This window comes from Ursus arctos, unplaced genomic scaffold (genome assembly GCF_023065955.2).
Source record: "Ursus arctos isolate Adak ecotype North America unplaced genomic scaffold, UrsArc2.0 scaffold_13, whole genome shotgun sequence".
Lineage (NCBI taxonomy): Eukaryota > Metazoa > Chordata > Mammalia > Carnivora > Ursidae > Ursus > Ursus arctos.
Genome location: NW_026622797.1, coordinates 36,217,345 through 36,233,914, shown reverse-complemented (window position 1 = coordinate 36,233,914; position 16,570 = coordinate 36,217,345). Strand labels below are relative to the sequence as shown.

The 16,570-nt window shown below is 39.5% G+C and overlaps 1 protein-coding gene and 1 long non-coding RNA gene across 9 annotated transcripts in view; one reads left to right on the top strand and one right to left on the bottom strand.

Moving 5' to 3' along the window:
- Nucleotides 1-4,675, top strand: part of NCOA7 (nuclear receptor coactivator 7) — a 154,858-nt gene extending 150,183 nt beyond the window's left edge. For all 8 annotated transcript variants that reach the window (XM_026504750.4, XM_057311069.1, XM_057311067.1 and 5 more), the window contains 3 exons: nucleotides 1,535-1,630; nucleotides 2,075-2,148; nucleotides 2,523-4,675. In XM_026504750.4, coding sequence (XP_026360535.1) covers nucleotides 1,535-1,630; nucleotides 2,075-2,148; nucleotides 2,523-2,658 — 306 coding nt within the window. In that variant the 3' untranslated portion in view covers nucleotides 2,659-4,675. The remainder of the gene's footprint in view (nucleotides 1-1,534; nucleotides 1,631-2,074; nucleotides 2,149-2,522) is intronic.
- A 5,377-nt stretch (nucleotides 4,676-10,052) lies between these two features.
- Nucleotides 10,053-16,570, bottom strand: part of LOC125283613 (uncharacterized) — a 39,223-nt gene continuing 32,705 nt past the window's right edge. The window contains exon 4 of the long non-coding RNA XR_007191540.2: nucleotides 10,053-14,965. This is a non-coding gene — a long non-coding RNA (uncharacterized LOC125283613). The remainder of the gene's footprint in view (nucleotides 14,966-16,570) is intronic.

Sequence of the window (16,570 nt, the reverse complement as noted above, 5' to 3'; positions counted from 1 at the left end):
AAGCTGAGAGAAGAGAGGAGAGCAAATATACATTCATAGGTTTTGTTATATTAATCCTTTTTTTTTTAAACCACTTTTGGTTGTCTCAGCTTTTTTCCCCCATGGATTCCTTTGTTCTGCTATTGGCAAATATATTAATATTTTAATGGTATAGACCCAACAGTATCATTATATACATATCATAAAATTTCTTCCAAAATAAATGAATAGAAAGAGAAAATAGACATTTTCTTACATAACCACAATGCTATGTACCTAACAAAATTAACAGTAATTTTTTAGTATCATCCAATCCCTAATCCTTAAATAGATTCCCATGATTGCTAAGAAGATTTTAGCTAAGAAAGAATATATTTAGAATCATGAGAGGGTGAGAGTAAGGTGGCTTTTCCTGTTCATTGATCAGAAAAGGACCCACTTTCTTCCACCTATGGCCATTGATTGCCCTTCTTGTACTGTTTTAAGCACATTCTTTTAAAAGTAGATGCCTAGCTCAGTTGTATTTTAGTTCTTTTATTGAACGATCACCAGAAGAAGGAAAATGGGTTTTTGATGCTTTGTTACTGTTCTGTTTTCGTTTTTTCTTAACAGCTCTAGAGAAAGTTTAGTAGCACGAAGTATGAAGAACATCAGTTAGAAAGAGTTTCTAGATTTCTACCTTACCTATTTTTTAGTATTTCAAGTTGCCAGGAACTAAGTGTAATTGGTGAAAAAGAGATTCCACAATGATTATAATCCAGTTAAAATAATTTTCAAAAGTTAATGGTATTTTTCAGATAACCTCCATTTAAAACAATGTTTGTCCAGTGGGTTTCTGAACCCACACCAGAATCACTTAGGGATGTTTTAAAAATACTTATGTTCACTCTTGCCAGCTCTTACCCTTGCAAGCACTGATCAGGATCTGAGCAGAAAGATAGGAAGCTAGGACAATGAGAAAAAAATAGAAAAATTATTGGTTCAAATACATCTAAATCACCCTTAAAGTCCATAGTATTATGGGACTGTTATTTTTTTCTTAAAAGCCATTTCAAGCAAAGAGGTATTAGATCAGTCATATAAAGGATACAGTTTCAATAAGCATATTGAGAACTCATTTTTATAAATTGAAAAATTTATGTTCTCTGGGGAAGTGTCTGGCCATGAATCCACTTATAAAACACATGATTTTATTCTTTCAGCCACTCACTCGTGTGTGCAAGATGCATCTTGTTGTTTAATGTTCCCAGTATGTCATCTGTATTCACTAAAGGATATTTGACCCCATAGTGGACTTCAAAAGTGTTTTAAAATTGGAACAGTTGCTGGCCTTTGACAAATACATTCTCTGAACCACTTGAGTTCCAATTAGAACTAGGGATATTTTATTTATCTGCTTGTTGGTAGTCTTTCCAAGAGCTCTAATTTAGTAATGGTCTTTGCTGAAAGAGGTTTAATGATATCTCAGAACAGGATTGTGTTAGAATATTTCAGAAAGCCACTCTTTGGGAGGTTTGGTTTGAAAGAAGATAATGTTTCTGTTTTCTTTTGACAGATTTTTGGAGCATATGCAACTCATCCTTTCAAGTTCAGTGACCACTATTATGGCACAGGCGAAACTTTTCTGTACACATTTAGCCCCAATTTCAAGGTACCTAAATGGGAGAAATACCCAACTTCCCACTGTTGCCATGTCAGGAGTGTCGGTGGGGTTGGAGGTGGGGGACTGTCATTGGAGCAGCAGCTGTCCCATAACCTCATCTGGACTCACTCTAGCCTGAGTCCACTCTTCATGGCTGTAGCACACAGACTGCTTTTAGGGTCCCTCCTTGGGCCTTGGGAACTGCTCTTTTGCATGTTCGGGGATCTAGGAAGGGAATGATAGCAGGTCAGAGCCAACATGTGCTTGGGAGGTCTTTCCTACTTTATAACCCCTTTGAAAATCTCATCCTGGTATAGGAAAGGTCTGGCAATCTGGAGCTTCCTCAGCCAGTGGGTAATTCCCTTCCACACAGAGGTACTATCCTAATAATTCCCTCTTTGCTGATTCTCCAGATTGAAATGTCTGTTCTCTGTCTTGTGTTTCTACCCTAAGGTCTTTAAGTGGAGTGGAGAAAACTCATACTTTATCAATGGAGACATAAGTTCTTTGGAACTTGGTGGTGGAGGGTAAGGTTTTTGTTGTTGTTACTAATTTATTGCCTGATCTGTGGGAGTTCGTTTTGACCCAGGTAACCAAAACCTTGTGTCCGGTGATTTTAGGTAGGCCATGTGCTTAATTAGGACAGTGGCCCATACATGACCCTAAGAGTCAAAGATAAAATGATATATTTATGTGTCTAAATGAGGGACTACTATCATTTGTCTTTTGGGAAAGATGGGTCATTTAAATGGAATAAAGGAAACATATGCTTTGTTTTCCAAGCAGTTTAGGGTTTTGTCTGTTGGTAGCATAAAGGAAAGAAGATGGGGCAAGGGAGGGCAGAAAGTGTACCATATGAGATTGAAGTGTTTTCACCTTTTTGTATTTGTGATCTTTTCAGGGGACGATTTGGTTTATGGCTAGATGCTGATTTATACCATGGACGGAGCAACTCTTGCAGCACTTTCAATAATGATATCCTTTCCAAAAAGGAAGACTTCATAGTTCAGGACCTTGAGGTATGGACATTCGAGTGAAACTCACTCAGACTGCCTTAAAATACCGCATTAAAGAGATCGGGTTCCATCAGCCCTCCTTACGCCGGCTGGAAGACACAGCCCCGGCCCTGACCGCCTCATCCCACCATACTGCTTTCTTTCCACCATCGTCTCAGAGCATGGCCATGCCGCAGAGGGATTCCGAAAGGGACATGTGGAGGGCAGACCACAAAGAAAGAGGGTTGAAGTCCAGATTGTTGAAAGACTTTATACTCCCATTTCCTTCAAATCCATACAGTGAGGAATCAGAATATTTATAGATGTATGAGTTGAATGCAATTTTTATTTTTGGTAACTGTGAAAAAAAAGATACTGTGGAAATACATACATGCCTTGTGTATTTATCAACGTAATTTTCATTACCAAAATTTAAATGTACAGCATACCATTGTTTGCCATGGAAAAGCTTAGTCTCATTTAGAAAAACTGAAGTGCTCGGCACTTAAAGGGAATATATGATTTTTTTAAAAATTGTCTTATTTATTATTTCTAGTATATTGTCTAAAATGTGTTGGCAGTTTTTTCTTTTAATGTGTCAAATCTTGAAATAAAGAAATGTATACATTTTGTGCTATGTTTTGGCAACAAACCCATTTGATTTATATAGTTTTATATTGAAATTTTTTTTTTGCCCTGATTGTTTAGGGTAATAGGTCTTAAGCAGTATATATATATATATGCATATATATATATATATATGCATATATATATATATATATATATATATGCATAATTCTGAAATTTTAAAAACTCATTACCAGTGTTTATTGATTTGTCTGTTGTAGGCCAGCTTTCCATTTAGTTATTAAAAAGGTACATTTTTACTTACTCAAACATAATTGTGTGAAGAAGCAGCCATTTCTCACAGTTATAAGTTGGTATTTACAGAAATGGATACCTTTCTGAATCTAGACTTAGAACAAACCCTTTTGAAAAGAAAATATTTTGTTTCATAAAAAATCATGTGTTAATAACAAAAACTTTATTTTCATAGTGTTTCATGCCTAATTTCCCCCAAGTTCTTAAATTAATGAACAGGCCCCTGTTTTAAAAGAACCTGAATGTTTTCATTTCTGCATATTTTATATCAAATGAAAAATGTCAAATTAGCCCAGTTGTCTTGGTTTCTAGATTCTTTTGAGAAAAGGCAATGCAAAGAAGTGCATTTATACCAAAATTGAAATAAAAAAGTAAAACCTATTTTAACGTCAACCCATTTTCATATCATAAAATACTCTTTGTTAAAAATGACAGTAAAGCCTTGTTAAAAATTAAACAATATTATTAATTGCCAAACTTTCAGGAAAGCCAAAGACTGCTAATGGAAAAAGTTTTCAAATAATAGCCAAAGCTGAGAAGTGGTCTGTCATAAATTACATCCCCAGTGATCTCTGAAAGGAAAAATTAATAACAAATAGCATTTATATACCTGCATTAAAAAAAAAAACCATCTTTAGAATATTAGCCTTAAGCTGGCAGAATATTTCCTTTAGATTATTCTCTTATTTTAGGATATTTATGAAAGAGAACAAATTACCAAGTGGCCTCCTGTCAGATCAGCAACTATTTTACTCACATTCCATGCAAGTTTAAATGAATTCTGTTAAATCTTAAATATGTAGCCTGGGTGTGCTTTCACCCAAGTTCTCCTATTGAGAACTCTTGATTAACAACATATTGACAGTTTAACCTTAATCTGCTCGTTAAATGATGTGTTGGTGTGAGATACCAGGAATGTCTCATGATGATCAAGTTTAGCATTTACGCCATTTGCAACCATATGCTATTAATGAACAAAATGGTCATTTTGCGTATAGTTCACTCCTACCTAGTTTAGTCCATGATATTATAGTTGTGAGAGCATATCCAGATGCTGTGTTCTCTATTTAAAACAGTATTGTCCAATCAGATATGTGTGGCCCTTCACTTATGGATATTGAGTATATGTAATGCAGTGCTAGCCCAATATTTTCAATAAAGGAATTTATGCATCCAGTGTGATTTTCTTTCCCGAGGATTAATTCAACAGGCATTTATTGTATGCTAGAGGTTCTCCTCATGTGAGAAGATGGTGAAATATCCAAAATTAAACAAGGTCCAGTGTTCATGTTTTTATGGCTGCCTTGGAAAGCCCTTTTTTGTTCCCAGTAGCCACCCTCTTATTCTCTCATCAGTTCATGAAAACTCCTGATAGTTCGTAGAGACAACTCTTGGCCCTACCTACCAATTTCTCTGTTCTTAATCCTTCTAGCTGTTCTTTGGATAATGACCTCCTCTTTTTAAGATCTCTCTTGATCTACTTTCTAATATCCATGAAGGATCTTACCCTCTTAACAGTTTTTTTGATCCCAGGCATCCTGTCTTCTGGGCCCTAAAGATGAAGACCTCAAACCATCCTCACTGCTTCTCAATTCCTCAGTTTATGAGTCTACATCAAAACACTAGGGTGGGAGCGGGCAACTTAATGGCTCACTAGACTCTGTTGAAAATGATTTAGGTATGTCCCCATGCTACGAGTCACCAGGGACATCCTGATGAGTATGAGAAGTATTATTGCCCTTCATTTGATGTTCTTCTCCTTAACTACTTCTAAACTTTTAAAGGCATGTGAAACAAGACTAGCAAAAGAACTACCTTCCTTTTGAGGAAGGCACTGAGAGTCCCTTAAGAAGGGGAAGCTAAGATTTACGTAGTTTTTAGGATGCCTAACTTATTTATACCAACATAATCAGATAAGAAAGGTAAGGCGGTCTAAACCAAAGGCAGTTCCAGAAATTCTAGGTCAGTTATATTCACCCCTTATGCAAATATCAGAAGTGTTTCTGACCACTTCCTTCTGCCCAATCAGGTCACATACTTTTTCTCATTCAGAGGAAACCCTAACCTCAGCATCACATCCTCTGCTCCCACCTCCTTGCCTGTGACTATTATCCATAGTGATCCCTTAACAAAAGTGTCTTTACTGAGAAAATTAGGCTTTACAATTCACACCAAAATCTAAGGTCTTACTGTCTGCATTTCTATTTCAAATCTAGTGGTTCAGAATAAAAACTAGATAGGGCCTCGTTGGTGTGGTCAATCAAGCCACCAAAATGGCGTTTCTTGATAGAATATTTTTGAGGACCTATTGTTTATTTTCCAGATCAGTACTGCTTAATAGAACATTCTATGACGATGGAAAGTTTCCGTGAATTTTTCACTATCCCTTACGGTAGCTACTAGCTACCATACTAGTGTTGAACACTTGAAATGTGGCTTGAGTGACTGAGGAGCTGAATTTTTAATTTTCATTTAAACTTAGCCAAATGTGGCCAGCCCCTGCCATTATGAGCAGCACAGCTCTAGGTCAAGATCTGGCACAGCCAAAGTGTATTTCATCAGCAATGAACTCAAACTATTACTCCCTCACCAGAAGAGAGCCTTAGTTCGGAGTACTCTCACTTATCCACTTATCTCTGCCATTATCCACACAGCTGGGCACCACCTAAGGTAACAGTGTGTGTCTTGTTGTTTTAGGTGAGTGATCAGAGGACTAAGTTCCCTGAACTTTTCCAAACTGAAAACTTGAATCTTATTAAGATTACTGATCTATTGCTAACCAAAGATAATGAAAGCTCTCCCAGGCCTTTAGGATTTTCTGCCTTGGCCATCAGCATGTGTTTTGTTCCTACAGTGGACATTCTGCTGCTCATGGTAGCCCCCTAGGATGCCATGTCCCTCATCAGGCACCCATCCACGATGCATGATGAACCACAGAAAGGAAAAACAATTTATTCCCTACACAGAACTGTGCATCCAGTTTCAGAATCATCAAAGAATAATGAACCACCAAGAATGCCTCAGATAGTTACTATATTTGGTGACCAATCTTCTTTACTAAGCTTGTCAACTGGGATGCCCACTAGCTATGTGCACACCCAGAGAACCTGCTTGCCTGTGGAGAAAGTTTTCAGTATCCACCTGTAGAATGAAGGGTGATCAAAAGCATTAAAGACCACTAGATAATCTTGAGTATCCTATTTACACATCAGCAAGGGCCCATCATTTGATCAACCACTCCACCTCCAGGGTTACAAAAAGTAACCCTGACTTAGCTTCTTAACATAACCCTTGAGAAAAACACTAAGCAAGAAACACCAGCAAGAAACACACTCATGTTCAATAAACTTGGATGATAAGGCATGTTTTCTCATGTCTCCACAGCTAAAAAAAATAATCCTCCTTACCCTGACATACTTTGAAAACACTGGAATTCAGCCAATCAGTTCAGCCTTTAATCCCTACAGCAATCCTTGGCTTAACCTCAGTCTCCACTAGCTGACGGATCAACGACATTTTACCTAACAGCTGACTCTCTCATCTTTGAAGACTCCGGTTAACAGTAAGAATATTTCTTCAAAGATATGCTGTGTTAAGGTATTGTGTCAACCTTGGGAGTAGTTAAAAGGCCCCATTGTTACTCCATACCCAGCAAGGCCTAGTCTTGTTCTCTTGCAGCATCTTGTTTCCCTATTAGGTCCTCCAAAGGGTCAGAAAAGCACATAGGTTTGAACTGGGGTACAACAGGGAGAGTTGGGGGCATATGACATAGACACTAGCCAGTAATCATCCTGTTAACAAGTGTCAATATCTTCAGGAAAGGTCTTGGGCCAAGAACTGAATGCTCATCTTCAGTACCGTCCCCGCAGTGAGCAAGCGAGAGGTGAACAGCGTTGATGTACAACTTCTGACTCGATCTCCAAACACTGTCAGGATGCCTTGCTAAGAAACAACTGATACGCTAACAGTAATAATAGTGCTGAAGGGGAGAATGAGGAGAATAGATAACATTTATTGATCATGAGTCACCCTCTTTTATATGCATTATCTTATTTGATCCTCAAAATGGGATGGTATAATTATTATCTCTGTTATAGAGATGAGGAAACTTGATTCTTCAGGAGAAGTCTTGCTTGAAGTCACAGAGCTCATGAGGGTTAGAGCCACAATATGTTTAGTTATGACTGACCCCAGAGCTGAGTTCTCAACCACAACAGTATGCTGACATTGCCCAGTCTCTGCAACACCTCCATCACCGGGTTACCCACACTCTGCTTAACCTCCTGATGCACCAAGATCCACAGTTCTCTACTCTAGAAAGCAAGCTCCTTAAAGGCTGGGAGCTCCTCTGTGGCTAATCAGGTCTCACCTATCCTTACAACCCCAATGTTTGGCAGGGCGCATGGCAGCTAGGAGGCATTCAATAAATGTTTGTCAAGTTTAACTGACGTGCAGTACTGAAGGATATGAACCCCAGAGACGTTAATGGATTTGCCCAACATCCAACAAAGAAGCGGCAGAGCTGGGACTAAAACGCAGGTTTGGGATTCCTGGCTCTCTTCCCCGCCCTCCATACAATGTTCAGTCACAAACTTACAAGCATGATTCTTAAGGTTGTGGCGCAGAAAAGAATGATCCTTCCTCTAGCTGCTCAAGTTCTTCGCTTAGGTCTTAGGGGTATAAGTGAAAGAAGACTGAGGAAGAGATTTCGGGGATGTGGTGGTGGTGGCGGCAAGTGTAGCTGCCCTTGGGAAAATAATTCCTTCATTTTTAGATCTCTTAGTTATTGGCATTCTGAAAAATGTAGACTGAAGGGAAGTTCCAGGGCCTCAGGGATTTAGGACATTGGCTGGGAGTTACGTTCCATTTCCAAAAGTGAAACCTAGAAAATGATTCAGAAGACCATTTAAAATGAAGAGCAAACTATCCACTGAGTTTGCACTTAGGTGAAGGGGTTGAGAGAAGAGTGCAAAGCCAAATGATAAACTGGATTCTCCAGTCTAACTTATGTTGATTTAGGGAGATTTATTAGGCAACAGACCCCCCTTAAAAAAACCCACAAAAAACAAGAAGGACATTTTATAAGAACATCTTTCATAAAATAGATAATCTAGGTAAGGTAATACAGTGCCTGATACTATGTAAGCATGTAGTAAATGTTAGCTAGATCCTGCAAACCTCCACTTACTAGTAATTCACTTATCTGTAGCTGTTTCCTCTGTGACTCAGTTTCCTCATCTGTAAAATGAGAGCAGTACTACCTTCCTCAAAGAGATGTTATGAGAATGAACTATATTAATATATGTAAAGTGTCATCATAATAATACATTTACTTGTTTTTTCTTTACCTTCAATATTGTTTCTAAGATTCATTCATGTTGTTACTGCAGCTATATTTTATTATGTGTGTGTTTAATATTCCTCCGCTGAGGGGTGCGTGGGTGGCTCAGTCAGTTAAGCATCCGGACTCTTGATTTAGGGTCAAGTCATGATCTCAGGATTGTTAGATCCAGCCCTGCCTTGGGCTCCACACCTAGTGGGGAGTCTGCTTGAGATTCTCTCTCTTTCCCTCTGCCCCTCCCTCTGCTCTCCTGTGTGTGCATGCGCTGGTCTCTCTCCCTTCTCAAATCAATCAGTCTTAAAAACAAAATTCCTCTGGTGAATATACCACTATACCACTATTTATCCATTCTCCTGTCAACGGATAGGGTTACTTGCAGCTTTGTGCTTTTTGTTTTGTTTTGTCAACAGAATGTGAGAGAGTCTCACTGGATGGAACTGCTGGAACCTCCAGTATGTGAATATTTGGCCTGACCCCACAGTGTTTCACAAAGTGACTGTATCATTTATATAACCGTCCTAAGAATACCTTGTCCCAAAACTGATATTGTTAAATTTCTTCATTTTTGCCATTTTCAAGGGTGTGCAAAGTTATTTCATTGTAGTTCTAATTTGCATTTCCCTGACTACTAATGGGGATGAGTATCTTTTAATATGTTTCTTGCTCACTCATGTTTTCTCTCCTGTGAGATGTCTGTTTATGCCTGCTTCTTCTGGTCTGTCTTCTGGGAAGTGGTCACATAAAATCCTTGCCATTCCTGCCTTACGAATAATAGATATTAGTCATCCTGCTAATCCTATCTACTTCTGATGAGGAGGACAGTAATTCATCTGATGAAATCTGACGCTCCCAGGCCCTATAAGGGTATTCTCAAAAGCCTCCCTGAAACAGGCAATATCTCAGGAAGGGGTGAAAAAGGAGGATGTTTGTTGGACTGTGTTTTGCTTTGCAGGTTTGGACATGTACTGGCACTTGTTAACGTGGTTTTGTGATTTTTTTTTAAGATTTTTATTTATTTGATAGAGGGCGCGCACAAGCAGGGGGAGTGGCAGGCAGAGGGAGAGGGAGAAGGAGGCTCCCTGCTGAGCAGAGAACCCGTGGGGCTTGATCCCAGGACCTTGGGATCATGCCTGAGCCGAAGGCAGGTGCTTAACTGACTGAGCCACCCAGATGCCCCTGTGATTTTTTTTTTTTAAGAAACATCAGCAAGCAGTTTGATTGTAACAATAGTAAACATTTATTGAGTGCTTATGAGCCAGGCACTATTCTAAGCACTTTGCATAAATTATTTCAAATTATCTTCATAATAATTTATGATGGACGGGAGATAGATACTACTATCACTATTTCTCAATTGAGGAAATGAAAGCCTTGAAAAACTAATGACTTGTCCAAGGTAGAATTACTAAATGATAGAAATAGGCTTCAAATGTTAGAAATAGGCCTCCCTAGCCCATGCCATTAACCACTCAGATAACCACAGGAGTTGGTTGGGAGTATAGCAAAGATGAAGGGAGGGCATGTGGGTGCCCAGAAGCTATTCAGGGTACTGATGGGTCTTTGGGGTCTATGCTGGGCAGGGATAAAAGTTGAAGATGGGAGGACAGCTTAAAGAACTGTAGAAAGATCAAGAACAGAAATTACTAAAAAGTCAGGAGAGTGTCAAAGTTGCTGGGACAGTGCTTGCAGAGGTGTGAAGAGTTACTAGAGTCACCTAGAGTCACTAGGTTTTGAGAGTAAATGCACAGTTAGGATTTTGCCGGTTGTGTTAAAGAGGAATGGAATCCAGGTGCTGGAGGAACTGTGAATCATGGACGTGCAGGTTGTTTGAGATTACAGTGGGAGTTTGGCAGCATTTGTGGGGCAGGTGCTGAACCTTTCCATGAATCTGGGCGAGTGACCTAGAGCTGGTGGATGACGATGACTACACTTCATGCTACAGCATGAGACTCAAAAGGGGGCAGAGGGTGGGAGCTGCATCTAGGTAGGAATGGAATCACCTGGAACTGGTAGTTAGAAGCTAGGAGAATACCAACACTCCTTTCAAATCTCTCTCAGCATGTTGAAAGGCAGGGAGAAAAAGCAGTTTTTGTTTGTCAAGGCTCAAGGGAAGTTATGTCTTTGGGGTAATACCAGGTTTCATTTAAGGCAAGAAAGTGAAGGTATGGTTCTCTGAGGACACTGAGGATATAGAATGCTTACAGTGAAACTGTGGCTTTTACAGTGTAAAGTTTCAAAGAGGTCAGCAGTGGAAAGATGCTGGGGGAAAAGAAGCATAGGCAATTTGTGTATGAATAAAGAGTCTGAGGGTAACTAATAAGAACAAGAATGAATGGTATAGATGAGATTTTTTTGGCTTTGAAGTTATAAAGAAAAGCAGGTATGAATCTGACTGAAAACTAACTTCGAGATGGCAGGGTGTACTGATTTACATAGTAGCTGTCTTCTGTCGATCTGGATCTGGGGGGACAGAACATGCCTCTGGTGCTACTAAAAGGGCTGCAGGATGCCCCCCTCTCTCAACCACCAATTAAATGATCCTGAGTAGGCTGACTCATCTTCCTGTGTCCCATCTTATCCATTTCTAAAATAGGGACAATGATATCTACCTCTCCCAGTTGTCAGAGAATCAAATTAATGTACATTTAAGAAAGTACCTTAGAAAATGTCAGACAGGGGTGCCTGGGTGGCTCAGTCAGTGAGGCATCTGCCTTCAGGTCAGGTCATGGTCCCTGGATCCTGGGATAGAGCCTTACATCTGAGCAGGGAGCCTGCTTCTGCTTCTCCCTCTGCTCATTCCCACCCATGCTCATGCTCTCTCTCACTCTGCTCTCTTTATCTCAAATAAATAAAATCTTTAAAAAAAAAAAAAAAAGAAAACGCCAAAGGTAAGTTAGTACTGTTATGATATTAGTTACATCAAACTTTGTTTATACTGAATTCTTTATCAGAAATACAAAGTCCAGGTATAACCTTGTTCCTGATAAAAAGTAAGAATTACTTTCAACAGTTTGTTTGGAGACATGGCTTTCAGGAAAACATTATGGAAAAAAAAGCAAAAATATCTGCATTGTATTCTGTACACAAATAAAATAATTTATCAGGGAAATAGCAAGCATCAAAAGTCATTTTAAGAAGGGTTTTTTTTTCTTTTGTCATTCTTTCCATTACAAATGATTTACACAGTTTCCACTTGAGAACAACAGTTCAGGACTTTCCTTAAAGTCTTTTAGCAAAGCTCAAACAGCCACAAGTTGGGACTCCAGGCCACTTGCCAATATTTATTCAAAGAGTATTCTAAGTAAGACAGCTTAATAATCAGAAACTGGAAACTTCTCTCCTTTCCCACATACAAGCACTCCTCCCTCCCCTTCCTTTGCCTAGACATTTCACTCATTCTACCAGATGGAGGCCAATATATGTGCAATATTTAGTACCAGGCAATAGCCATTTTAGCCTGCGTTTCCTTTTATACTGTTTTTCTTAAGAAAGGAGAAATGCGTTCATGCTTGCTTTCTTTACCTTCAGAAAAATCTAACATTCTTGAGACACTGGTGAAATAGCAAAAAGTTATTTCCATTTACAAAATAGAAGTCATGGAAGGTCTCTGTATTTATGTTCAGGAAATTTCTATTTCGGATGTGGAAAAGGGTGTCTACTGTGGAGATGATACTTTATGAGATTAAGATAAATCCCCCACCACAATTTTCATATCTCACTGAAAAATGAAAAGAAACACTACACAGCATCAGACACAGAGGCCTAACAGTTCTCTAGACCATCTCTGTCAGAAATACCATGAGGTTTGCCTGAAAATGTCCTGTATCTTCTGACATCAGGGTCAAAAAACTCAAAATTTATGGAATGAGATGTTTATGAAGCAGAGAATGATGAAAGGAAATGAAGTTCATCTGGAATCCTGAATTTAAAAAAAATCTGTGAGGATGTTTTCCTTATGACAAAAGTAATATATTTTCATTGCTGAAGATGTAAAATATACCCAAACAAAATTAAAGAAAAACATCGTGCCGTCATTTATCCATCCAGAGATCACAGTAAAAATATATTGGTATATATCCTTTCAGCATCTTCTTACAAATCCCTATGTATATATAACAAACACGGACTCATACTAGATGTAACATTGTGTAAGCTATTGAACAGATGCATGTATCAAAGGACCATGGGGAGGAGCACAGTTTCCCAATGGGCTGCTTGGGTTGGGGTCTCAGCTCTGTCACTGACTAATGGGATGACACCCGGCAAGATTCTTAATCATTCTGCTGATGGGAATGGAAGTTTTGAGCAGAGGAGTCACAGAATCTAGAACTGGAAGAATTAGAATGCCATCAGCCAAGGGCAGAAGTCTGTGAATAAGAGGTTAGTAATGGGGAGATCAGCCGTTCAATCTACTAAACACCTGAGTGGAAATATCAAGTATACGGTTGGATTTTGACTTGAAGAAAGGTATGAATAAAGTTGGAAATGTGGGAGTCATGTCATATAGATATTTTAAGCTTTGAGACTGAATAAGATCAAGGAAGTGAATACAGATAGAGAAGAAGAGCAAGGAGTAAGCCCTGGGCACTCCATCCAACACCAGGAGTTTAGAGAAGATGTACAAGAGAATTTAAAATGTGATAAAGGTGGGGGTGCCTGGGTGGCTCAGTTGGTGAAGTGTTCAACGCTGGATTTTGGCTCAGGTCATGATTTCAGGGTTGTGAGATTGAGCCCCGAGTTGGGCCTCAGGCTGGCTGTGGTGCCTGCTTAAGATTCGCTCTCTCCCTCTCTGTGCCCCCCCCCTTAAAAAAATGTGATAAAGGTAGAGTCAATTGGTAGAGAAAGGATGGTGAGTTAGTGTAGCTTCCTCAAGTTGCAAGGAATGGAGACACCTGACTACATGACCTTAAATGATGTGTATTTACTTTGAGTTGGCAATAGCCACTCTGCTCCTGTGCTCGGACCTTCCAGCATCTCTGACTCTCTGATCTTTATCAGTGTAGCTGTGGTCTCTGGCATTCTTTCAGTACTTTCTTCTTCCTGTGAATAACCTGTTTTGTCTGTTCATACTTGCTCCCTTTATTTCATTTACTACCCTTCTCTCTTAAACCCACTAGAATGAGGATTCTTCCCCAACCCCAGCAATAAATCTGCTTCTCCCAGCTTTACCAAAGAGCTCCACTCAATTCCCGGTCCTCTTTGTATCCCATCAGCAGGTTCTGACAGAGCTCATCATTCCCGCCTACCCAAGACCATCTTTGCTTTACCTCCAGCACATCACTTTCTCCTGGGCCACTTTCTCTGTCATGTTTGGCCTTTTCTCACGTCTCTGATTTCTAAATGCCAGAGTTCCCCAAGCTCAGTCCTTTGAACTTTTCTCTTCTCTACTTATACTTACTCCTTTGGTGACGTCTTCTAACTTCAGGAATGTAAACACTATATACTAAAGATTCTAAAATTCATACATGTAGCCTGGATTTCTCTCTTGAACTTAAGGCTCATAGTCACATCTAGTCACCTAATGACATTGCCACAAAAATGTCAAATAGGCAACTGCAGTGCATTATATTATTGTTCAAAAGTTTTTACCTTTTCTAGTCCTAGATTACATTTAACCCTGGTCCGCTCATGTCAGATTTGGCCATGTGATTTGCTGTGGTCAGTGACATAGGAGTAGAAGTGACTTGTGCCAGTCCTGAGAAGAAGCCCTCAGGGCCATCATATGGCTCCACTGTGCTCTGTCTTCCTTCTGTTCTGATACCAGAACCACCTGTGCTCCCTCAGCTTGGGTCACGGGATGAGGTCAGCACAGCCCGAGCCAACATGCAACAGACAGACACGCATGTGAGTGAAAAATAAATCTTTTTGTTTTAAGGCATTAAGATTTTTTGGAGTTGCTTACTTCAACAGACTTAGTCTAAAGACACTGAGCTAGCATCTCAAATTAGTATATCCTGAACTGAATGCCTGGTCTTCCCTGCCCTCAAACCTGCTCTTCCAGAATTCTTCATCTTAGTAATCATGGGCTTCAACCTTCCAGTTTTTGGACTAAGAACTTCTGAGTTGTCCTTGATTACACTTGGGATCTCATACTCCACATGTAGACACCAGGGATACTTCGATGAACTAAGAACAGACAAAAATGATAAAAATTCCTGTTGAGATTACATTCAATGACGATGAAACAGACAATAATAAAGAACCATAGTAAGTTAATGATGTAATATTTAAACACTTATATATAATAATATTACTATATAATATTAAATATTAAAACATAAGTATCTAGAAGGTAATGGGTGCGATGGAAATAACAGAACAAGAGAAAGGGACAGGGAGAGCTAGGTAGGGGGGAGAATGAGGGGGTAGGTTGCCAAGGTGGTCAGAACTGACTCCAGTGGGGAAGAAACATTTGAGCAAAGACCTGAAGGAGGTGAGAGGAGAAGTCTGCATGGCCAGTAATAGAAAGTGTGTTCTAGGCAGAGGGACAACCAGTGTAGAGGCCAGGTGTGGGTGCACACCTGGCTGGCATAAGTAACAAGGAGTCCAGTGTGGCTGGAGCAGAGTAAGCAATGGGAATGGTGGTAGCTGATGTCAGAATGTAAGGAGGTGGGCAGGTGGCATATAATGTTGAGACTTATGGATCCTCAAAGCTAAGTCCTTTGGCTTTTACCCTCCGTGAGATACAGAACCATTTGAGGATGTTGAACAGGGGAGACATATGATCTGATTAACATTTTAAAAGGATCACTCTGGCTGCTGCGTTAAGACTACACAATAAAGGGAGTGGGAAGAAGGCTGAAGTAGGAAGACATTTAGGTTACTGAATAATTCACATGAGAGGTGATGGTAGCTCAGTCAAGGTTGACAGTGGTGATGACATCAGATTCTGGATGTACTTTAAATTTCCTGATGGATTGGATATGAAGAGTTAAGGAGAAGCATCAAATATGATCTCTGTCCTCTGTAGATGGCAGAATGGAGTTTTCCCTTAAGTAAGATGGTAGCAGGTTTGGGGAGGGGAAAGGAGCTCTCCCCATGGCCTAGTTTCAGACATGTTTATAATATCTGGTGGATATGTGTGTGGAGTGGTTGAATTGGCAGTCTGCAGTTCAGGGAAGAGGTCTATACTAGAGATTTGAATTTGGGAGCCATGGGCATATATGTGCTCAAAGACAGACTATGTGAGATTACCAAGGGAATGAGTGTAGCTAAAGAGAAGAATCTCATCAAATATGCATAGCTTTTTGTATGTCAAGGGGAGATATGAGTGGGGAAGGGAGGGGAGAAGGAAGAAGAAATGACTTTACAAAAGCCTTACTCAATTTCTGTGTTAGATCGGAGCACTGAAGCTTCTGAATCTAAATTCAAGTAAACCATCTGATCCCTTTAATTATTTTACATACCATCATTACCTATTGGTAATAACTGTTGACATTTATTGAGAGTTTTGTGGCAGGCTGCCAGGCTTCAGTTCTCAAAATAACATTTGCATTAAGGATTGTTATTATCCTCATTTTATAGATGAAGAGACAGAAAGCCTTGACACATAAAGATAAATAACTTAGCGCAAATCTTCACAGATGGTAAGCTGTAGAGTTGTCTGACTCCAGAGCATGCTTGAAGCAGGGCTGCTACTAGCCCATATGGTGCCCTTGTGAAATCAGAAAACATTCCATTTCGCAAGTAAAATGTAGTTTTTGTCACAAAACCCAAATGATGGTTTCCCAG